We start from the raw sequence: 25,000 nt of genomic DNA on the forward strand, positions 1-25,000 counted from the left end.
AAGTGTGGGATTCCTCAAGGATGTCCGAGGAGTAAGGTAGGGATTAGCATAAGGAAGAAACAGGTTTAAAGACAATTAGATCACAGTTTCAGGAAAAATGTCAGGAGAGAGAGAATCCAGGGAAGAAAGTTGTGACAAATGTGTATCCAGAGGGAAGCAGAAGGGACAATGGGAAAGGAAAGAGGATGATGCAGCTGAAGCAAGGGAGGAAATGGGATGTGCTGAGAGGGAGTGGGAGGAAGGGTAGGTTATAGGAAGAACTTGAGTAGGTTGATGGATGTCGGCAGTTACAGTGAGAGTTGAAGAAATGGGAGCAGAGAGATTGGAAGATGGATGACATGTAGGTACATTTCAGGTCATGATTATATAGTTTTGAGTGTTTTTGAGTTTCTGAAGTGGAGCTGGTTGGGGAGGCCTGAGAAACAGGTTTTCTTATAAAGAGAAGAGGGGACAGACATTTGAGGGGCAGAGGAAGATGTAGGAGAGGATATGGTAGATGACTGGGTGGACCATTAGGATTCAGAATGGCAGCATTTGACTGGGAGAGGGGATAGAAGTAGAATGAGGAAGAGATAGAAACATCTTGGGAAGAAGGGGTGGGGTGGAGTGAAGGGCAGCAATGGAGTAGTGCAAAAGAGAAAAACCTTGTTTGCGTGCTTCCTGTTTGGCCTCATATAAAGTGAACCCTAGATTGGATGAGAATTGCCACCTCACACTAAAACTTATAGGTAGGGCAGTCCCTATGCAATACATTATAAGAGTATTCACATGTGCGTGTTGTGCAGTGTAGTTTGATCGATTACGGCCTGAATGGGCACACAGGGAATCAGGTTGTGGAGCAAGTGTTTGGCAGGGTGGATGATTTGGATTGGATTAATGTGATAGCAGGTATTGAAAAGGTGATAGCAGTGTTCAAACTCATGTTCAAAGGAGTGCCTGAGGCTGGAGAATTGGGAAAATTTAATTTTGTGGGGCTAGTTAATTAAGGAGCAGGCCTGAATGACCCTAATAAGGGACCAGAATCTTCATTACTGTATACGTTAAGCCTAGAGTATGTTGTGAAGAGAAACAGTCCACCCCCCAGGGTCCCCTTGAGGTAAGGGCTAGACAACTAAAGAGAAATACCATGCCCATGGTTCCCCCAGGCTGTTCATGACTAGTACAGTCAGCCTTTCATCCTTTCAACACAATTCTCACACCTTAGGATGTGGATAGTAGAGGGGGTTGGAGAAGAGAAAGAAACAAAGAAAAGACCATGCAAAACTGGTTGAGTTAAGGGCTAAGACCCAATATGGGGGTGATCTCCAGCATTTGGTCCAAATCCATCTCCTAAGCCCCCCACAGCAAAGTAGCATGGGATGGGGTGGGGGGGTATGACATGCATGTACATGCCATTCCTGGCAGCATTGGAATAATAATGAATTTTCTCATTTCTCAATTAGCTCTAGTCAAGGACAGTAATTTTAGGAAGAACAGAAGTGATATTTTCATATAAAAGCTTTATTGAATGGGAATGTAATAATAATACATACATGTAAAACAATGACAGTGCTTTCTCTTAAAATAAAATTCTGAAATATCACAAATGAAATGCTTCTAGGCAATATCATGTATGCAATAGGCATGTGATGACATAAAATGTAAAAACTAAAGGAGAACACAATAATTGGGCCCTCAAAAATCACTGGCTCTGGTTAACTGTGTTTCCTTTGTTATGCAAGTTTCTATGCAATATCTATACATTCTAGTGTAAAATTAATTACAACCAGGTGCTTTTCACATGAGACCAATGCTAGTTTTTAGAAACTGGGGATCAATTTCTTAAGCATCAAAAGTTTGATGTGAAAAGCAACTGTAAATATGATTGCATATTCCAAATTTTTTATTTTCATTTATGTTAGTTTTTCAGCTACATTTAACTAAAATTCAAACACAAACTTAAGCACTTTTTAAAGCTTTGTACTCCAGACATCAATACAAATACAAGGCTATTTTTGTGGGAGGAAAAAGACTTTCAGGTAGCTCTGGGCTAAAAAAACAAAACCTGAAAAAACAAAACCTAATAATAACTGTACAATGAAATTCCAAGAAAACTTCCACAAGGCCATTGGAGACCTAACTGTAATCAGCACGTTTTAACTATTACAGTATATAAAAATATGGACTACTGATATACATTTTCTCAAAAAAGGAGAAAGTTAGCAAAGTTTAGGTCTTAGTGTCCCTTTCTCTGTTTTTTAAATACTCATAATAACAGTCAATAACAAATGGATATCTCAGTTTCTTTAGTAAATTACTGAAGAGTGTCTTCTTGGCTTCCAAGTCTAATCTTTCTGCTAAATCTTCAATTGCTGATGGATTCTCTGTGATATGCCTGCAGACAGCACTAACTGGTTCAGACACTTCACCTGCATCTGTAAAAACAGAAAGAAAAAAAGAATTACATTAAAAATGTTGTAATTTATTGTAGTTCTGTGAACTACTATCTATCTACTTTATTTTTTAATAAAAGTAGGTTAAAACCGTTTAATTAGATATAAAATTAATAACTTTTTCTCCCTTGATCAGATTTAAAATTACAATCTTGGAAGTGAAAAATGCATCATTTCCAAACCAATGAACTAAACTTACTATCAGGAGATGGATCAAGGGGCATTACATCATCATCGACTTCCAAATCTTCGTCACCTAATCTCGGCGGTAGGTCATTGTTACAGTCAGCATCAATCTGATTATCCTCCTCTGGCTCCATGTTCTCTAAGCTATCCTCAATAACATCATCCATGAGCACAGTAGACACTTCGTCTATACTCTTCTTAACTTTTGCTTGGTTGTTAGGGCGTTGGTTTTCCTTATCTTCTCGATCATCTTCTGCAAATATCTGACTCAGCTGTGCCTCCACTTCATCCATTATAGGCTCTGTACTCTTTTTACTCTCCCTTCATGAAATAAAGAAAATAGGATTATTAGCAAACACAAATCCTGGTTATTTCTTGAAGGCAGTTTAAATACCAATTTAATTACATATATACGTTACTCCATTCTGATTCTTCTTGCATCTCACATAAAAGTTTTCACCTCCTATTTCTATAATTGCTAAATTATTAAAGATTTTTTTTCAGGATGTTGTTAAAGCTCATATTGAGATTCAAGAAAAATGAAACAGTATGTAAAGCTTTTAGGACAAAGTACTCTTTTCTAATAATCAATGCAAATATTTTAACATTCTAATGTAGTAATAATTTCTTTAATAATCTGGGACAAAAGCAGTATTAAATAAATGCTTCAATAAAATAAATATGGATTTAATCAAATAAATTATTTTTGCTAATAACAAACCTACCTTCAAATATGATACTAAACATTATTAATTACCTTGACTTTGTTTCATCATATTTCTTGATGACTTTCAAAGTACTAGAAACTTTGGGTGCTCGAACTGGCAACTTGTTGATATCTGCTTCAGTCAACTGGCAAAACTGCCCAACTGTTGTTACCCCTAGGTCTTCTAAAACTTTCTTCAATCCATCAATTCTGTTAGGATTTAATATTATATTAGTAAAAATTCTAGTTATGCAACAAGTTACTTAAGTGCAAGAATGTTGATTTACATTAGGCTATGTGGTATAAACAAACAAATAAAAACAATTAGCCTAGTTAATTTCAGTTTGAGGAAAAAAAAAATAATAATAATAATAAAAAATAAATCAATAAAAATAAAAAGTTATTTATTTCTCTCTCTTTCAAACTTTAGGCTGATACAATAATCATAACTCGAAATTGGATATATTCGAACATCTGAACCCTTTCTTAACCAATGGTTACAGTTTTTCCCATGCCACCCAAACAACATGGACAGTCAGCCACATGAGCCAAAAAAAAAACTCCATAGCTAATATCTTTGCCCACTGGTTATTTGGGCTTGGCTCATTATAGCAAAAAATATGCAGTCCATATCATAATGTCTGATGATAAAAACTCATTGGGAAAGAAAAGGAAAAAATAATATCTATATGGTCCATTTGAAAAAATATACTTGAATTTCTGAGACACTTATAAAAAGAGAAATCATAATAATACTTACAGTCCAGCAGATGTGAGTTGTGGAATAATGGCATCAAGGTTCTCTGTACAACTGACCAGACTGGGATAGAGAGGCTGACTGCAATCAAATGATACCTGTGATTCTCCCTCTTGAGACTCACTCTGACTCTGTGATTGAGATTCATCATCTGTAATCAAAAACAAAGTTCTCTGTAAATAAAACATTCACTCAAATCCTTGTAACAAGATGATTAAAGACGATCTAAACAATATCTATCATATAACCAGAACACAGTATCTATCCTAATATTTAGCGCATAACTAGAATATAGTATCTATGCTAATATTTTCCATATAACCAGAAAATAATATCTATGCTAATATTTTTCACATAACCAGAAAATAGTATCTAAGCTAATGTTTATTGTATAACCAAAAAAATAGTATCCATGTCATCCCTATATTTATAAAATTAATACATCAGTTTAACTCCATTAGATTCAGGAATGTTAACAAGTGGAATCAAGAGGAAAACAATCTCTCCCCTCTTTTCTGCTCTAAATCCCTCTCCCTCTATCACATTTGCTCACTCACTCACGAGCACTTCAGATTGCAAGATATTATGCTTGTAATTATGAAAGATGTGTGAAATCTTGCATCAAATACCTTTCATTGGGGATGCAGCTTTGGTCATATCTAATCTTTTTTGTGCACGCAAGCCCCTAAGAGTCTTTGGTGAAGGAGGAATTTCCACACGGTCTGAGACTGGGGGATCAGCGAAGCTAACTCTTCTCTGCTTTGAAGGTGGAGGTGATGGAGTGTCATTACCTACAAAAAGATAAAGTATTAAACAATGAATTACAAAAAAATCATAGCATTCACTCCGTACAACCTGACTGAACAATTAGGTGCAATTTATACTTATACTATTTGGTTACAATGATACATAATTAGTGACACTTACAAACCAGACAAAAGAAAAACTTTGAAAGTTTTATTCTTTAGCAACTTTTGAAATAACACAAGATAAAACTTTATTACTTACAAACATCATCTACTGCTGGCTTTTTCAATATACTTGTGGATGGAGATGCTCCAGGGGATGGTTCATGCTTTACCCATGGTTTCCCACCATCACTGTAGAACATCAAACAAATTTTGAAACATCTTTATACCAACACTTAAGAAAATAAATTCAAAAATATAACAATGTAATGAAGATACAATAATGCATATCAAAAAGACATACCAATCGCCAAACTTTCTCTTGCGGTTGGGTGGAGTACTGGCTGGAGACATCCGGCCAGGTGCACTTCTCCGAATTGGAGATCCACCAAGGCGATTTCTTGTTCCATCACCTGAAATTAAACGGAATGTGTTAAATGTTTAACTCCATTAACATTTTTACCTCAATCCCCACCTCAACTAACTTTGCATTGTGTTTTCTTCTTCCCCTTCACTTTTCCTTTTATTCTTCATCCCCTTCTTCTGTTCACTTCCTAAGTTGTGAGAGCCCTGCTGAAAGAATGAAAGGCTGGCTTGTGTTAGTCCTGAACAGCCTATATACTCCATCTGCTCTTCCCTCTCTACCCTTTTAAGCAACATAACCTACAGTGCTCTACAACCTGACATCTAACACATTATGTCCTTATCCTTAACTCATTTTTCCCTTTTTGCCACAATACTTTATCATAATGTTGTATGACCTTTCATGTTTGGCACATTTATTTCTTTTGACCATTGACCATTTTGGGAATCCACAAACATCGCCTTATGAACCAATAACCTTCCCTACCTGGGAGTTTCACCCCCGAGCTCCACCCTATCGCTATAATTTGAATATGCAACCAATGACCTTAGAAAGTTTTCAATAAGTAAATAAAATTTCTAGCATTACTAGCTATTAACCAAATTAACCCTTTGTCCAGATCAGTAATTTTCATATTATCTACTTTAGCTTTTCAAAAGGAAGTCAATTCATTTTCTTGTATTCACCCTACGTAAATGATAAAAAGTGTAATTACTGCTATCAAAATATGCTAAATAAAACTTGATTTACCTGTGGAAAACACATTTCAAAGCTGAAGTAATTATTCCGAAAAAAGTGGTGAACCAGAGTAAACATTTAGTCATGTTACCATGTTACCATTTCCAATGCCTTGCTGCATTCCATATACCAAGAACAAGAGTTAGCAACAGTTAGCCACTAACTACCTTGTAAAAAATATTTACGTTAATATAAAGTTTATAAAAGAATATGACAAAGATGTGCATGCATGTGTGTAAGTTCATATCCTTTGGCTCATTCAACAGATCACACATCGTCATTGATACTTGCCTCCCAATCTTTCTGACATTTTGCTAAATAAAACGGTGTTCACTCTAACAGGGAACTCTCTCTTTTCATTTCAAGGTTGAGCAATCAACTAGCAAATTCCAACATGGTTGCAATAATAGATCCATTACAGGCCCACAAAGCAAACAAAAACTACCTAGACATTTGGAAGTATATACACTGATCTCAGTAAGTCTGTCCAAATGGACTTTAGTAAAGGTGTTAAAAGGCAACAGACAGTTCTATTCCTATTTTACCAGCCTAACACTGAATCATACTAAATCCTGGAAAAACAAGGAAAGTAATAAAGAAAGCAATTAAAAGAGAAAGGATGAAGAATAAGAAAGAGAGAGGGGGGAGGATGGGAGGGGAGAGGGACAGGGAGAAGAGGGGGACGAGGGAGGAAGGGAGAAGAGGGGGATGAGGGAGGGAGGGAGAAGAGGGGGACGAGGGAGGGAGGGAGAAGAGGGGGACGAGGGAGGAAGGAAGAAGAGGGGGACGAGGGAGGAAGGAAGAAGAGGGGGACGAGGGAGGGAGGGAGAAGAGGGAGGGAGGGAGAAGAGGGGGGAGGGAGGAAGGGAGAAGAGGGGGATGAGGGAGGGAGGGAGAAGAGGGGGACGAGGGAGGGAGGGAGAAGAGGGGGACGAGGGAGGGAGGGAGAAGAGGGGGATGAGGGAGGGAGGGAGAAGAGGGGGACGAGGGAGGGAGGGAGAAGAGGGGGACGAGGGAGGGAGGGAGAAGAGGGGGACGAGGGAGGGCGGAAGAAGAGGGGGACGAGGGAGGGAGGGAGAAGAGGGGGACGAGGGAGGGAGGGAGAAGAGGGGGAAGAGGGAGGGAGGGAGAGAGAAGAGGGGACGAGGGAGGGAGGGAGAGAGAAGAGGGGGAAGAGAGAGGGAGGGAGAGAGAAGAGGGGGAAGAGGGAGGGAGGGAGAGAGAAGAGGGGGAAGAGGGAGGGAGGGAGAGAGAAGAGGGGGAAGAGGGAGGGAGGGAGAAGAAGGGGAAGAGAGAGGGAGAGAGAAGAGGGGGAAGAGAGAGGGAGAGAGAAGAGGGGGAAGAGGGAGGGAGGGAGAAGGGGAAGAGGGAGGGAGGGAGAAGAGGGGGCAAGAGGGAGGGAGGGAGAAGAAGGGGAAGAGGGAGACGAGGGAGGGAGGGAGACAAGGGAGGGAGGGAGAAGAGGGAGGGAGGGAGAAGAGGGAGGGAGGGAGAAGAGGGGGAAGAGGGAGGGAGGGAGGGAGAAGAGGGGGAAGAGGGAGGGAGGGAGAAGAGGGGGCAAGAGGGAGGGAGGGAGAGGAGGGGACGATGGAGGGAGGGAGAAGAGGGGGAAGAGGGAGGGAGGGAGAAGAGGGGGATGAGGGAGGGAGGGAGAAGAGGGGGATGAGGGAGGGAGGGAGAAGAGGGGGACGAGGGAGGGAGGGAGAAGAGGGGGACGAGGGAGGGAGGGAGAAGAGGGGGACGAGGGAGGGAGGGAGAAGAGGGGGACGAGGGAAGGAGGGAGAAGAGGGGGACTAGGGAGGGAGGGAGAAGAGGGGAACGAGGGAGGGAGGGAGAGGAGGGGAACGAGGGAGGGAGGGAGAGGAGGGGGACGAGGGAGGGAGGGAGAAGAGGGGGACAAGGGAGGGAGGGAGGGAGAAGAGGGGAACGAGGGAGGGAGGGAGAGGAGGGGGACGAGGGAGGGAGGGAGAAGAGGGGGACAAGGGAGGGAGGGAGGGAGGGAGAGAGGGAGAGAGGGAGGGAGGGAGAGAAAGGGAGGGAGAGAGAGAGAGGGAGGGAGGGAGGGAGGGAGAGAGAGGGAGGGAGGGAGGGAGGGAGGGAGGGAGGGAGGGAGGGAGAGAGAGGGAGGGAGGGAGGGAGGGAGAGAGAGAGAGAGAGAGAGAGAGAGAGAGAGAGAGAGAGAGAGAGAGAGAGAGAGAGAGAGAGAGAGAGAGAGAGAGAGAGAGAGAGAGACAGAGACAGAGAGAGAGAGAGAGACAGAGACAGAGAGAGAGAGAAATGACAGAGAATAAATGAAAGAGAATTTTGTAAAATTCTCTCAAGAGGAACTAGACCTGGGCCTAAGGAAATTAAATGCTTCTGTGACATCCATAGGGTTTTTCACAAATTTGTTGAAACTTGAATTCGTTGCTTGGTAGCATAACTGCTGATTAAATATATTTACTTAATAAATTCCTTCTTCTTTAAATAAATTCATCATACAATACCAAAGAGAAAGTCTTTACAATAAATGAAAGATGGTTCTCCACTTCAGTCCCTGCCTTTACATCTCTATCTACCATTATATACAGATATTAAGAGAACAAAGAGCAAACATAAAAATACTTACTTCCAAAAACTGATTTAGTTGGAGAGTCACCATCACTGGTCCCACGATTCTTCATGTTCTGCTTAGCACATGCCACTAACATAGCTGCTCTTGAACCAGCACATTTAAAAGTGCCAAACTTCTTCTGTCTTTCTGGGGTACCTACAGCTGTTGAAAGTTTGGATCGCACAGGCTTCTCAGGAGACAACTCATCTTCCTGCTGTCGTGGAAGAGAATTATTTTCTGATAAGGTCTCAACAGCAACTCTGTCCTTGACATTTTTCTTGGTTGGTTCTTTGTCCATTTCTTTAATTTCTTCATCAAGTGCCTGTCCATTTTCAAATGAATTTACTGGATCTTCTGACACAGACTCTCCCTCTCTCTTCTCAGAGCCTTCCATTTCTTCTTCCTTACTTTCACCTGCTGTTTCATCATCAGTATTCTCCTTTGAATTAAAATTGTCACAATCATCAATATTTTCACTCATTACTTCAGGATCCTTACTTTCTTTATTCTCATTATAATTATCTTTTAGATGATCAACACTATCTTCTTTGCTATAATCTATTTTTTCTTTTTTACCATCAGTATCATTTTCTTTGTCCTTTACTATGTCACACATCTCATCTGCATCCAAAGTTTCTTCATCATCATATTCATCCACATCTATAGGCTTCCCAGACTCAGTATTCTTAGCTTCATTTTCTTGTTCTACCTCAACTTCATCATCACTGTTTTCTTCATTGTCAGATGTTTTGTTCTCATAAACTTCGGACTTTGAAATTTCAACACAGCTAGTTTCTAATTGTTCATCTAACACCTTTGACTCTTCTATCTCTATTACAGATTCTTCTTGACTATCACCTTTCTCACTCTCAGAATCAGCACTGGGTGTACTACTAAGTGGAACTTCATCATTCTCACTGTCACTGACAGGATGTAGAGTATCACAATCCATATCCTCCATTTCTGGAAGTCTGTCATTTTCATTCTTATGTACATCTTGACTATCTCCATCATCTTTCACAAACATATCAGTTATTTTCTTCTGCACTGACCTCCTTGTGGAAGGAACATGATCTTTAGGTGAAGAAATGTTCAGTTTCTCTGTAACCTTTGGAACATCATCTCCCACATAAGACACACTTAGAGATTCCTGAGATTTTGTTCTTCTCTTCTGATTGGCACTACCAGGTGGTGTCATAGGCTCTGGCATATCTTTGTTTGGAGCTACAACTTTCCTTCCAGATCTTGTTACTTTAGGAGGGGTGGATGGGAGGCCTTCTGAATCATGTGCATTTTCACTATTCTGGCTATTCTGGGAACTTTTCCGAGATGTGTCTAGTTGAGATCTTGTTTTCTTGTTTCTCTTTATACTCTTATCATTATTTTTCACTTCATCTCCACCATCACCTCTCTTCTCACTTGAACTATCTGAGCTGCTTTTTTCATCTATTATAATCACTGAATCCTCACTTGAAATCTGTTTTCCTCCAATGTTGTGAGATACACTTTCACTAACTCTTTTTCTCTTGTCAGGATTTATTTCTTCTTCTTTTTCATCATCAACAGACCCCCTCTTTCTCTTTGCTCGCAAAATTCTGCGACCTCTCCCAACGTTATTTTCTTTGTCACGAATTGTATTCTTTCCAGGGGTGTCCTCCTTTTCTTTATTGCTAATATTGAAAACTAAGAGTTGTTGTTTTGGCTCTTCAACTTGTGAATTGGGTATTTCTTCCTCTGATTCACTATCAGATACTTTCCCTCTATTATGTAACACTCCTGCATTGTTGACTAACTTTACTTCAGGGATTTGACTGACTATTTTACAATCCTTGACAACACTAGGAGATACAGCTACCTCCTTGAAATTTATTCTTTTATGTAACGCTGGAGGAGAAAGATGGCACTTATTTGCAACTTGTTCATCTGTGTGATTTCTCTGTACCTTTCCTTTCAAAGACTTTCTGACATCTTCAACTGTCTTTTTTACTGGAGTTTGTGTTTTTCTTCGATTTTGTTCAGTGACTGAGGAGTCCCCAGAATCAGAAGACATGTTGTCTAATGACCTCTGAAGCTCAATTGAAGTCTTCCTGAGCTCTTCATCCAAGTCTTCATCAGTATAGTCACTCTCTCCACTCATATACCTTCTCTTCGTATCATTCTTTCTTTTAGATTCAGCTTTGTTGACTGGTTTCATTATCTCTTTTTTTACCACAGTCAATGATTCTCTGCTCTCTGACTCTTTGGATACAGATTTATCATCTGTATCAAAACTTTCTTTGCTCTTACTTCGAGTCTTTCTATCTTCTACATTTTCCTTGACACCTTTACCTTTCTTTGTATTACTCTTTACTGAAGATTCTTGATCTGTTATACTTTCCCCTCCATTTATCTCCTCTACATCCTTTGCTTTATTCAGATCTTTGGATTCCTCTACAGTTCTACTCTTCAGAGTGTCCTCAACATTGTCTGTAACAATACGATCAGCTTCATCAGCTCTGTCTTCCTGTTGGAATTTCTTTTTGGACTTAGGTTTAGCCTTATCATATTTTGCTTTGGTGTTTCTTTCAGACTTCTTTTCGGATTCATTGGATATTTCAGGCTCTTGGTTTTCTGATGGGAACAGGCCGCTGAAAGACAATTCTCCAGGATTGGTTTCAATATTGGCTTCCTTCTCTTCTTTTTTATCGACTCTTTCTTCTTCCTGCACTGATTTTGCAGCCTTATGACCTGCTTGATCTAGTTTCTTTTCCTTTGTTTTTCCAGTGTTACCAGAAGACGACCTGCAAGAGAAATTAAGTTTCAATATCCCAGATTGCATCGGCGGCATTCCAAAGGCTTAGAACTTCTAAACTGGCAAATAAACTGTAAATAACTATTCTATTCTGTGATGATATCTCCACCAATAATCTGAAACCAATTCTAAATTCTACATCTTAGCTTTGGTTCAATACTAAATGATATCTCTCAAAAAACATTTTCCATCTATTGTTTCCTATATTCTTAACAAATCGTGTACATTAAAAACACAACTGTTATCCAAGAATCCTTCTTTATGTAACTTATTTATGATTTAATTTTTATTTGGTTATGATTTGAGTTTTAAAACCAAAAAGCTCAAATATACTACTAGTGATCCTGGTTTAAACTGTTTTTTAATTTCCCACCAATATAGGGTGCTGTCCTCTGTTGAGAGGCGGAGGAAAGCAAGTCATGTTTGTGCGGCCTTTTGTTTTTGAAGCTAGCAATGTGCTTTGTATTAACCCACTTACAGCAGGTGTCCCACATATGAGACACTCCGAAAGTAAACATTGCCGGGCGTCCCACCGGTGTGATGCCAAATCTGAGCTCGCGCTCTGATTTAGTCGCTTGTAGCGGGCAGCGCGCAGGCAAGTTGCTGGACTTGCCTGCGCACCGATATTTAAGCCATCCAGAAAATATTTTTTTGGCTTATAAATGTGCCGTCGCTAGCAGGTTAGAACCTTTCAATGTGATGAATTATGGTAATATCAACACCTGGAGAATGCCAGAAACTAACTTATATCAGTGCAGTAATGTTAACAAGCGTTTATGATTTTTAAATCTTTCTGTAGCAACTGTAACATGAAAAACGTAACGAAGCATGCTACAGTGATATCTGAGATTTACAATTTATATCTCGATGCCTTAGGTTAATTTCAAGGTTACTTTGCATTTTTGTTGTTAAAAATGAAATAATGAACAGGTTCAGTTAATATTTGTGATGAATAATAGAAATTGTTCTTAATGAAATGAGTGTTATTTGCAAGCTGGTGATGATCCACAATAGTGCCAATGTTTCCATTTGTCAGCATTTTAATTTGAACTTTCTGAACCATTATTTTTATGCTGATGATGAAGGATATCTATTTACATGTCAAGGATATTATATGATTTGTTACAGTTGGATGCATTTCATCTCAAAAAAGATAAATAAATAAAAAAATAAAAAAATAAAAAAATAAAATAAATAAATAAATAAAATAAATACATACATAAATAAAGCCTTTGTCTGGTGTATTAAATACCTCAATCAACTCCAAGTTAAACCCATTAACGTATATCCTATAACACTAAGGGTGTTACAAATATACTTTGTTATTATGATCTCTGGTGGGATCATAACTGTACAAACACCTCATAACTCATCTCCTTAGCATGTAAGGGATGAACATCTCAAAGGCGGTGATAGCTACATTAATTCAATATGGAAGTATCAATTAACATACTGATTTTAAGATTATAAAATGTTCTACGAATCCAATGTCAAGAACAAACTTAATTAAAATGAATCAATTAAAATCCTATAAACTATATCCATGTGATAAGTGAAAAGACCATGTCCTTTATACTCACTCTTCAAAGGAATTCTGAGAAGAAAATTGTGTAGGCAATACTGCTTGTGACATAGACTGTGAGAGGTCTGAGTACAGTGCTGGGATGTCTGACCTCCTCTCTGTCATTCTTTCTATTTGATGTTCTGTTAAGACTCTGCGTGATGTTTTCGGAGATGACACTTTGACAAACTCCTGCAAAAAGGGTAACATAGATATTAGAAATTACCCACTCATTAATGCTTATCTCCAACTGATCTAAGAGTATGATTTTTCATTATACAAATAATCCTACTATCAAAATGCATCTAGAGAGCTTACACATGAAATAAAAAAATAAACAAACACAAATACTCACATCATCATTCATGTCCTCCAGGTTAATTTTTCGTTTACTCTTATCTTTCATAATAGGTGTGCCCTGACTTCCTTTCAAAGACTTGGGTGTCTCAAACTTCTGAGATTTACCCTTGGGAGTTATTTTCTGCACAACTTCTTGCCCCATTTCTCTATTCAGAAAGCTTCCAGCTATGTGTGCTATAATGAGAAAAAGAACAGATAAATCTAATGACATATATCATCTAATTCAGATATGTGAATGTCCATGAAATACAATTTTATATACATAAAAACAAACAAACAAACACACACACACAAACATACTGCAACAGGAATATCAATGGAAAAAACAAGAAAACACATGAATATGCCGAAGGCCTTTTTGCTTTACTGCTTTTTCAGGGTACACGCACGTGTGTGTGTGTGTGTGTGTGTGTGTGTGTGTGTGTGTGTGTGTGTGTGTGTGTGTGTGTGTGTGTGTGTGTGTGTGTGTGTGTGTGTGTGTGTGTGTGTGTCTATGAATTTATATCTGGATATCTCCTTATATGTTTATATACGTCTCCTTAAATATCTATCTATATCCCTAACCCAGTGCCGACAGGTAAAAAAAGTTTGGCAAGTGGATGTAAGAACGGGATTGTTGGCGTGCATCGGCAGTTTCCCGTTTGTGCCTGGCTCGATCAGTAGTTTGCAAGAGACATTTAGCGCCTAAAAGCTTTTATTTTCCTATAATTTATAAAAATATTAAAATTTGGAAGGTTTACCTTCATTATAGGTACCATTGCCTAAAATCTTTACCAAATAAATGAAGCTGCAACTATCGGAGAAAAACAAACTCCATCCAACGAGCTAGTGGCGCGGGAATGGGCATGAAACGATGCCATCCATGTTTCAGTCCACAACAGCCATGGCATATACGTACATGCCACCCATCAGCTACGGGTTAAATATCTATATCTATCTCCCTTCACTTCTTAAAGATCTATTTCCCTAAATATGTATATCTATATCTCCCTAAATATGTATATCTACATCTCCCTAAATATGTATATCTACATCTCCCTAAATATGTATATCTACATCTCCCTAAATATGTATATCTACATCTCCCTAAATATGTATATCTACATCTCCCTAAATATGTATATCTATATCTCCCTAAATATGTATATCTATATCTCCCTAAATATGTATATCTATATCTCCCTAAATATACGTACATGCCACCCATTGGCTTCGGGTTAAATATCTATGTCTATCTCCTTTCACTTCTTAAACATCTATATCTCCCTAAATATGTATATCTATCTCCCTAAATATGTATATCTATCTCCCTAAATATGTATATCTACATCTCCCTAAACATGTATATCTATACCTCCCTAAATATGTATATCTGTAACTCCCTAAATATGTATATCTATATCTCCCTAAATATGTATATCTACATCTCCCTAAATATGTATATCTACATCTCCCTAAATATGTATATCTATATCTCCCTAAATATGTATATCTATATCTCCCTAAATATGTATATCTATATCTCCCTAAATATGTATATCTATATCTCCCTAAATATCTATCAATCCATCCATCAAACCATTTTTCTACCCACTCCTTATTGCTTATCAAACTTTGGGGGTCCATTCACAGTATCAAACACTAGAATAACAACTTACTGGGCACATTCTCTTTGGGACTTAAGCTCAAGGACTCTTCTGCATCTTCATTTGGGTCAGTTAAGCTTGCTGGTGGTAAACTGCATTCCTTCAATTGTTCAAATAACTCTGAAGGAATATCCTGTTTGACTTCTGAGAAATTATTTCTCCATATCCTTTTTGCTTCCTGCTTGATATGTTTGTTAGTTGATGAGAGACTAATGGTCAACAGTGGCACGAGTTTCATAAAGTGATCTGAAGAAATAGCCTGGCCAAAATGATCATCCAAAAGGCTACCAAAACTCTTGAACATAATAATAAATTTCTTTTCAACCTCAACTCCGAACTTTGCAGCAGGGTTTACTTGTAAGGCTGCAGCCAAAGTGTCAACAACATGTAGCACTAAAGAATTTATGATTTTTTCTTGCTGAACACCTTTGAAAATTTGAGTAAGTGCTTCACAGAGTCTAGAAGCTGCATGCTGCCTTTGGTTGGAGACCATCCGAAGCACTCGGTTTAAAAGAATTCCAATTAAAGCAACACTTCCAGCCAAGTTATGTAATGCATGTGGCTTCTTTCGAGGCTTTGCTGGACTATGAATCACTGCAATAAAAACATTAGGAAACTTATACTTTTGGCAGATACAAAATATATAATCTATTAGTCACATTCATCATGAGTACTCTCAGCTTATCACAATTCTAATAACTATTAACAGTAGAGTAAAATGGGTTAAACTTACTTCTTACAGACGTCTTTCCAAGTTCTGAGTATCTTATCCTGTCTGTAAGAACAGCCACAACATCAGACATTAGACAGTAAGTGCTTGCATATACATCAGGAGGGGCAGTTAGCTTCTCTGTGCACATACTAACTAATGCATGTGTTACATACTCTACTTCACTGTTGGGCTCAGCTGTTGTTGCTAAAGGTGTGAGCTCAATGAACTTCTGCCACAGTTCACTCCAGTCTTTCATTATTTGCTAAAAAGAAAAATATAAAAAATAAACTAAAATAACTGACAATGCATTGTAAATACTTTCAAATCAAAGTTTATAACAATTTTTTATGTACAGTTCAGATCTCGAAATTACTTAACAATCAATAAGACTTACATGGTAGACATGACTTTCAGCAGAGTTTAAGGCATCAATAGAGTGTCTTAGGGGGAACATCAAGACACTGTAAATACAGCTCCAGTCATGTTCTGAACCATCGCCCTGATCAATCACCTGAGTCTGTATTGAAAGAAATTTTTGATACCTAAAGTAACAATCTTCAATGTAAAACAAAACACTTTACATCCACTGTAACTGCTTAACCCCTACAATCTGAATGATGTTACAGTCGCGTTATGGAAAAATCTGGGTCGAGGGCTAGGTGGCACGAACTTGCCATCATGAACATAAACCAGGGTGATGGAAAAGACTTCCCACGAGTGCACAGACCTCTTGGATTGTGATTTGACTCGTTTGGTGCTTAGAAGGGGGTATTAGAATTATTCCCATTGCTAAACGAATGTGGAATGTAATATGCATAAACCATAACTGCAAGAGCACCAGCTCTAGGGAGAATGCCATTTCCACGCTGCGCACCATATTCCTGGCCGCTGTGATCGATGGCACAGATTATATTACATAAATTGGAAATTACGAAAAACCGCACGCCTGGGATGTTGGCTGTTTCAATAACCCACTGCCCATATTTTTGGCACTGTGATTTCTGTGACACAACCAGATCCAATGGATTAAAATATATAGTTTGCAGACAATTGTATAATCTAAAAATTACTGATAATTCTCATTTCATTTACTAAATTATCATCAGTCATCAATAACCAATAAAAGAAATAACTGAAGATACTGAAAGAAAAAAATATATATTTCTTTTTCTAGGATGTAAGTGGGGTGCCAGAATCTTTCTTACTTTTTTTGCTGCACTAAATGAAATTCAGCTGATGTAGTTCAACTATAAAGCACTTTGAACATACTGCTTCCAGGCAATGTAAAATGTAGTTTTGTATTGTGAATTTTGTTTACAAATAGATGGCTCCAATAAGCACTTATTCACTAACTTGCCAGTCCAATTCTTTGAAATTTTGGAAGTTTTATTTTTTCTAATACTATCAATATTACTAGTTATTGTCATTATTATCTACATTCAGATGATTATATTCTTATCTCAATTTCAATTTGGATAACTTGTTGGGTGCTACACATTGGCGCATATCACAGTTTTTATATACTATTTACAATTTGAAAAAAAAAAAATAATAATAATAATAATTAATCAATTAAATAAAAATCTTTCCAAAAATCAAGGAAAGGGGTAAACAGGTAAGATCTGGTAGGACTAGTTACTTATTCCTTGGTGACTCAGCTCTCGTAGAGCCCTATCTTAGTAAGGAAATTTAATAAACAAATTAACAGTCAAAACTGCTTGTATCATGCCACCCCAGCATTAGTGGGTTAAAGAAGTAATTATAGAAATCAATACCTCTTCAATATGTTGCAGAAGCTGATTCACAACAGATGACCAAAGTCTTGCTAGGGTATTTGGGTGTGTGGGACACAAAATTGGGGCAGCAGCATCCAGTTCCTTCACTACAGACTGAAGTAGTCCAAGCTTCCCTGTTGCTGGCTTACTATTTGCCAGTACCTCTAGCCACATTGTAAAATACCTGTTAAGCAGAGGCTATTTAATTAAATACTCATCTACTATCAATCTTAAAACATTTATGCAAATGAAAAAAAATAACAATACCATTTGGATGATTCTCTATCCAATTTAAACAAACTGTAAACAAATAGTATGAGGACTATAAAAATCCCTTACTCAACTTACCCTTCCCTTGATGTAGCATAGTGCAGTAAAGTGGGTTTACACAGCTCATGGATCAAATAGTTGTTAAGTGTCCCACTCATCATGTCTCTCATTGTGTTTCCAGTTGAAATATGATATTGACGGGAGTTTAGCACAGTTTTGGGAAGTCCCAGAGATCCAACAATAACCATTTCTAGGAACTTGTATACAAACTGGCTTTGGGAGTCTCCTGGGCGACACTGATTTTCTATAGCAGAGATAATTGTAAACAGTTCTTTAACTGGTTCTACAGAGTCCTTTTTACTGACATCTGTTGTAATAACTACTCTCAAGTGGGCAAGGACGGACTGAAACAAGAATATGCCAAGGAGACACTGCTTCCTTTCTTGAGAATTAAGACTTTGTACTGCTTCCTTTACACAGCTCATTAAAAACTGATAATTTCTGATAAATATCACTTGATTTGGTATCACAGGATATTCGAGGATTGGTGTTGTAAAGGAGAATGGCTGAAGTCCTGAAATATTTAATCCAGTTGAAAGTATCTGTCCTAGAATTTCTGCACAAGTTACATGAAGGCCAGAAAATTTCCTTCCTGGTGAAGCTGCAGCTCCTGACATGATCAGATTCCTCTCTGACAGACCAGATGCAGCACCACTTGCTGGTGCCCCACACCCAAAGCAGAATCTTAGAAGAGGTGCTATTACCAAGTCAAAGTTGCTGGTTGCCTTTTTACCTAATTTACATACTAGGTGCCACCAAGACAGTAACTTTGCTAAGGCTATATCTTCAGTCTTTGCATTATTAGCCTTAAGGGGAGCTAAAAGTAACTTCAATCTTTTTGAGTGTGTAAGGACGGCTTCATCAAGTGAAAAATTATCAATAAGAGACTGCCAACATTTAAACGCCTCAATCCTGATCTCTGACTTGACGCTCTTGAATCCTTTCTCCACAACTTCCAGCAACCCATTGATAAGAGAAGTTCCTGGGTGAAGTTCTTTTCCAAGAATTTCAACAATGAGTCTCCATTCTTTCAATACATCAGCACATTCTGCTCCTATAAGTCGATTCATAGTCTTACAATGTTTAGCTTTGAGGTCTGGTATTATCAATTTTAGGATATCTGACTTTAGGTCCTCAGTTATCAAAAATGATCTGCCAATGGATATGCATGCAAATGCAGACATGCGAACTCTAATTGCATCATGAAACAAAAAGACAAAGACATTAGGGAACCATTCCTTAGTTTCTTTATTCATCTCATCAGGGATTAACTTCAACAGTGATTCAACAACTTGCAGAGCTTCAAGAACTGCTACTGCTGATCCATCTTCAACCTTCAGCACATTGTTGATGGTCTCTAACATCTTCTTTAGTCTCTCTACATACACTTCTTGGCTTAATCTGCTCTTTGCCAAACTCCATAATGTTCTGGTGAGTACTTTCTTCTCCTTGGTTTCACCTATAGCTTTAATCAACATATCCAATGCCTGGCCTTCATTTTCTTTTGTTAGTAAACTACGAAAAGTTTCATTTGCTAAAAGACATCCACAGAGTCCTGCAGCTTCATAACTGACATCACAATTTTCATTAAAAAGATCTGCTTTTAAGTTGGATAATGTCTTCTGCGTGTCATCCTCAGATGCATAATCACTCCAAACAACTTCATCTGATTCTGTACATTTCCTGAAAAGAAAAGAAAAGTCTCCTAAAGCTGGATCTATATATTTATGTATCATCTTTTCATATAAGTATTAACACTAACTACAGTCATAAAATACACAATATTTAATAAATCTATTAAAAGACAATAAGGGAATAATTCATAGAAATTATCCTTAAGATCCCGATGATGTGACCATCACATCATGAAAAAAACTTGGCATGAGGAGCAGGTGATGTGAACATGTCTTGAATGGACCTCAGCTGAAAATATTCAGTTAAGGGCTGGGGTGAAGGGAATGGCTTGCATTGAATGCACAAAGCCCTTGGAGGGTGATTAAACTTGATGAGCATATAGGAATGGACTTTTGTATTATTTTTCAATGATAAACGAATGTGGAATGATATGGAGTCTATGCAAAGAAAACAGTCCATAAGGATAAAGCAAATCAAATGACACGACATTGGAAAATGGCAGAGAAGCTAAGAACATTTATGCAGAAAGAGAGAAAATAATATTGCTTAGGGGAGGCATGGAGTCATATCTCCACACACAAATGTGCATACACAATCTACAAGCAGTGAAGCATCCGGATCCAATGGGTTAGTAGACAATAAAAATTTCATTACTTACTGCACTAGAGCACGATATGCAGGCAGTCTTACTGGCACTTTCTGTGCCGTGCACTTTTCAACTAACTCCTCCAAGCTGTCCTCCATGGCCCTGTTATAGTAATGTGAAAAAGTAAAAAATTATTTACCACATCAAAAAGATACTGAAATACATAAAGCCTACATAAAAATACTTTATGAAAATATAAATTTCTTATAACATTAACTAGTACTCTTAAATGTCAACTGATAAGAGAATAATGTTGAAGAAAAACAGTATCTAAATGCTCATGTTCACAGTTGTTGAACAGTTCTTAGGCCTCATAACTCGTAGAAATGCAAAATATACTACACATTTTCCATTTTAAAAAAATGTACTGGCCATGTTTTACTTACAAAATTGTTATTTCATCTTAATATGACCAAAAGAAGAGGAAGAGGAGGAGGAGGAGTAGAGAAGAATAAAATAAAAAAAATATATATATAATAATAATAATAATAATAGTAGTCTGAAAAATAATTACGGCAAACTTTTCTTGTTCTTTACCTTTACATACATAAGTATAAACATCTACATAGCCTCCCTCACACAAGCTAAGAACACTTAGCACACTTATTTGGAGGGCAATCTATTTTTTCTCTTAGACATTACACAGTGTTTCTTTGTTCCTAGAAAATTACAAATAATTAGACTACACCTACTCATTTCAACCCATATATATATATATATATATATATTTATATAAATATTTACAGGAGAGGTTTTCAATATCAAAACACAATTGGTATCCATGTAACAAACTTTATTCATCAATGTAAGCTGTCATAGCTGGGAGTGCCCTTTGGGCACTGCCCATGGGAAGGGTTGATGGGAGGGGGGCTCTGCTCCCCAACACTCCCTGGAAAACATTGTCTTCACCTTGGTATGCATGGCAAGAGAGAGCTGAACTTGGGAGCACCAAGTGGACTTAGGTTGAGGGCAGCGTTTTCTACAACCTTTTTCCTTTATTTGTGGTGTTACCGTACGTGTCTGCAGATATTTTCTTTTACAGGCAGCTGCAACTTTTTATCCTCTACAAAAATACCATATTCAAATTGCATGAACTTAGTGCATCCATTCTGTAAAGATTAATTGTCATTTTTAGTATGGATTTATAATAATTTTAACAAAACTAAAATCAGCAGTATATTGCAGCAATGCAACAAGACTACCATGGTATTCACACCAGTCAACAAGTTTCCCTTTCACATTAACCCCATGGAAACACTCCATGTTCTATCTTACTGTAACATACATAGTAGAGGTTTACTGGCCTCTGTGGAATTACCACAGGTGTTGAAGTTTTAGGAATTTAAGGTATTCTATCATTATGGGGACCGTCAGCTGTCACTCTACCAGCTGTTTAGGAAGCTTACTATAATCTTTATATAGCAGTTTCTATGGGTATGAATAAACTAGAAATCCCTTATAGTGCATCAGTCTATTTTAGTAACTGTAATCTATCATACTTAGCTTTTTCTGTTAGGTATATTTACAAAATGACCACTTTAAGATGGGGAGAATCTAAGGACACTGTCATAAACTGAGGAAAAAACTATTAATGATTTAAGAAATAAACTGTGTAAGCAAAGAATACAGTCAGATAAAAGAATTACAACAAATACTGTGCAGAGATTAAATCCAGTGTGATCAGCTGGGGTTAGGAGGGTTTTAGGTTCATATGGCAATGTTTACGGATTTCCAGGAGTGCTCCTAAGGTTGTTGACTGAATACCGACTTATTCTCCAAGGGATGTGGTCACTTTATAAGTAATTACCATCTGTTGCTCACCCTTCAGTTTTCCTGGTATACTTCATCCCCTTCATCATGGCTACTGTTACTTCCACACACTATAGCCTGAAATCTTTAACCTTATCCAACTCTCAGACCAAACTTAAGAGTATCACCACTTTCACCAGGCTCACTAGGGCACTAGGCAAAACAGACCTCCTCCGAGATCCTTTTTTTTTTTTTTTTTTTTTTTTTTTTGGTATACATTAAGTGATTATATATTCTTGGATAATCTTTACGGTACGGACACACAAAATTTGGGCAAACTGCATGTGATATTCTTGTAGAGGACAAAGAGTTGTAGTCATCACTAAGAGAAACAATTAGCAGACGCAAACAATAATGCCAATCAAAGAAAGAAAGAGAAAGAAAGAGAAAGAAAGAAAGAAAGAAAAAGAAAGAAAGAAGGAAAGAAAGAAGGAAGGAAGGAAGGAAGGAAGGAAGGAAGGAAGGAAGGAAGGAAGGAAGGAAGGAAGGAAGGAAGGAAGGAAGGAAGGAAGGAAGGAAGGAAGGAAGAAAGAAAGAAAGAAAGAAAGAAAGAAAGAAAGAAAGAAAGAAAGAAAGAAAAAAGAAAGAAAGAAAAAAGAAAGAAAGAAAAAAGAAAGAAAGAAAAAAAGAAAGAAAGGAAAAAAAGAAAGAAAGAAAGAAAGAAAGAAAGAAAGAAAGAAAGAAAGAAAGAAAGAAAGAAAGAAAGAAAGAAAGAAAGAAAGAAAGAAAGAAAAAGTGTCGCTCAGCCCAGGTTCACTCAGTCCTCCCAAGTTTCAGCTTTATCTTGCTGTGCATAACAAAGATGACAAAGTTATGGACTAAACAAAAACTAAGACATTTTTCATCTATGGCATTCAATCTTCATGCTGATAATAAAAAACTTGTTCAACGCACAATACTATTTACATAATGACTTTACTTACATATGTATCAATGTCATAAAGGGAAAAAACTACACTCACTGACACGACATACCGTGCACAAGCAGATAACATCAGAAATTAAGGAAATAGGTCACAACAAATGGTATATAGAGAGTAAGTCAAAGGCAATGAGGTGGGAGTCCAGGGGAAGAGCCACAATAGACAAATGCAAGAGTGGGTTGGGGTCTGGAGCAAAGTCCCCTGGTTAGGAAGAATTTTGCTTCCAATGGCAATGTTTGTGGATTCCCAGGAGTGGCCGGAGTAATAGGGACTTTGTCATTTCATAAAAAATTGCCTATATACTGTCACTTACGTCATATGTGATGAAAAACAACATACATATTACACCATGAATCCTTGAAACAAGAAATAACAATTGCAAGGTTGGATGGCTGCATGAAACTCGATCCATACCAAAAAATTACCCTGAATTCTTTACTTTAGCAAAAGAACTTTTCTAAACTTCCCTAAACATTCAAATATAGAATCAGGACAATCATAAATTGGTATTTAGAAAAACAGGGACTTAAAAATTTGTCCTGAACCCTGTCAGCTAGATGAGGAAAAAACACTAGACATGTAAACAAATTCCTGGTTGGGTATAACAGCACTAGCAGAGGGAGAGCGAGGGCGAGGGGTATGTAGAGAGGCATGATTACACATTTATCTCACAAAACCAACATAACAGGTGCAGCTCATGTTTCTAAATGGCAACAGGTGTAATCCTTCCGCCTCCTTCACGAGCGATCACCTGCTACACTGACCAAGTTCCAAAAGAACCTCGAAAGCCCTCGCCTCAATGGACAAACCTTGCTTTCCCTTGGCGCCCAGTTCACAGCCAGCGTAGGCGGGTTCGAATTCCGCTTTTGTTGTGCTGAATGGAAAACAAGGGCAAGGACCACCTGTTCTGTGTCCGCGTTACAGCCCAAATTCTCGATAAGAACTGCAAAACGCTTGCCAATCGAACGTTCAGTGAAGAGTTACTTGATAGCAAATACCAATGTGAATAAAAAAAAAGATGAGCAAGGGAAGCAGTCTTCCAAATTCCACTTGTTAGTTTCTTCGTTTCGTCTTCGATATCACACACTTCACATAACCTCAATCGATCAGTATAACTCCATCTAACATTAAAACCACTAATTAAGTGCAAACCATGCACAAAAGCACCAAAAATTTTCCTTAAAACTAACGGCTTTGGCCCGCTCACCCGTACACCCGAGGACCGCCGTCGCCACAACACCAAAGCGCGGGAACTGCTAGGTTTCTGCTCCCCGAGGCTCGTCGGCTAGCTGATGGGGCGGGATAACGTGTTTCTACCAGAATAAGAATTGGGTTTTTGCCAGATTAAACGTTATTCTTGCTTGTTGTATTATAACGTGAGGCGCAACAGGTGAATTATAACGGTTATTTTGCATCAAATGTTATTTTACAAGATGCATGGATAGTCAGAACGAGTCTCGTGTTGTTTTCTTTATATATATAAAATTGATATGTTGTTTAATTCCTTACAAACATGGAACATAAACATGGAAAAATGAAGGATAACCCGATTTAGTCATTTAGATATCGAATACTGTCACATAAAACTGCCCTTTCAATCTAGAGTAAATGCACATTGAAACCACAGCGTATACGTTCGTGTAACAACATGAATCCACATGCAGGTTCGCGCGCGCTCGAGTCGAGATTAATCCTATCATTTTTCTCAACCAAGGGAAATACATCATTTCCAACGAAACCGCTGGTCTTGCTATTCTGTTTAGGTTTTTAGAGTGGTTAATTTTTAGCCTTTCCATTCCTTTCATGGTAGTGGCCTTAAGGTCATTATAAATGGTCTATCATTAGTTGAGTTATAGTAAGAGACAGAAAATAAGATTTAGTTCTTATCTCTTACATAAAAAAGAGGGGAATTGGGGACGTCCCTTGACCTTTAACCCTGCATGTAATTTCTGACCGTCGAAAACGAGACTGGTTTTATTTTGAGAAAGCTAGGACTTTCTTGTTCCACCTTTTTCTTTCTTAATCTTGTACTCATGTAGCTCTCCTAAATATTGTATTATCATATGAATGGATTATTGTGCTTTTATCAATGTCCCTTATTTCTGTGAGATAAATAGGCCGAAACTGA

The 25,000-nt window shown here is 37.9% G+C and overlaps 1 protein-coding gene across 3 annotated transcripts in view; it reads right to left on the reverse strand.

The window, feature by feature from the left end:
- Positions 1 to 1,482: 1,482 nt before the first annotated feature.
- LOC113812704 (telomere-associated protein RIF1) overlaps positions 1,483 to 25,000 on the reverse strand; it is a 25,352-nt gene continuing 1,834 nt past the window's right edge. Inside the window, exons 1-17 of one of the 3 annotated variants that reach the window (XM_027364629.2) lie at positions 24,080 to 24,205; positions 20,153 to 20,242; positions 17,878 to 19,542; positions 17,530 to 17,713; positions 16,149 to 16,271; positions 15,776 to 16,016; positions 15,055 to 15,636; positions 13,392 to 13,570; positions 13,056 to 13,228; positions 8,700 to 11,464; positions 5,294 to 5,402; positions 5,090 to 5,181; positions 4,711 to 4,872; positions 4,085 to 4,232; positions 3,376 to 3,534; positions 2,632 to 2,939; positions 1,483 to 2,414 (exon numbers count right to left, since the gene is read on the reverse strand). In XM_027364629.2, coding sequence (XP_027220430.2) covers positions 2,209 to 2,414; positions 2,632 to 2,939; positions 3,376 to 3,534; positions 4,085 to 4,232; positions 4,711 to 4,872; positions 5,090 to 5,181; positions 5,294 to 5,402; positions 8,700 to 11,464; positions 13,056 to 13,228; positions 13,392 to 13,570; positions 15,055 to 15,636; positions 15,776 to 16,016; positions 16,149 to 16,271; positions 17,530 to 17,713; positions 17,878 to 19,542; positions 20,153 to 20,238 — 7,182 coding nt within the window. In that variant the 5' untranslated portion in view covers positions 20,239 to 20,242; positions 24,080 to 24,205 and the 3' untranslated portion in view covers positions 1,483 to 2,208. Of the gene's footprint in view, positions 2,415 to 2,631; positions 2,940 to 3,375; positions 3,535 to 4,084; positions 4,233 to 4,710; positions 4,873 to 5,089; positions 5,182 to 5,293; positions 5,403 to 8,699; positions 11,465 to 13,055; positions 13,229 to 13,391; positions 13,571 to 15,054; positions 15,637 to 15,775; positions 16,017 to 16,148; positions 16,272 to 17,529; positions 17,714 to 17,877; positions 19,543 to 20,152; positions 20,243 to 24,062; positions 24,206 to 25,000 lie in introns of those variants that run through there. The other 2 variants (XM_070136570.1, XM_027364628.2) reach the window with 2 other exon arrangements.

Source organism: Penaeus vannamei, chromosome 22 (genome assembly GCF_042767895.1).
Source record: "Penaeus vannamei isolate JL-2024 chromosome 22, ASM4276789v1, whole genome shotgun sequence".
NCBI lineage: Eukaryota > Metazoa > Arthropoda > Malacostraca > Decapoda > Penaeidae > Penaeus > Penaeus vannamei.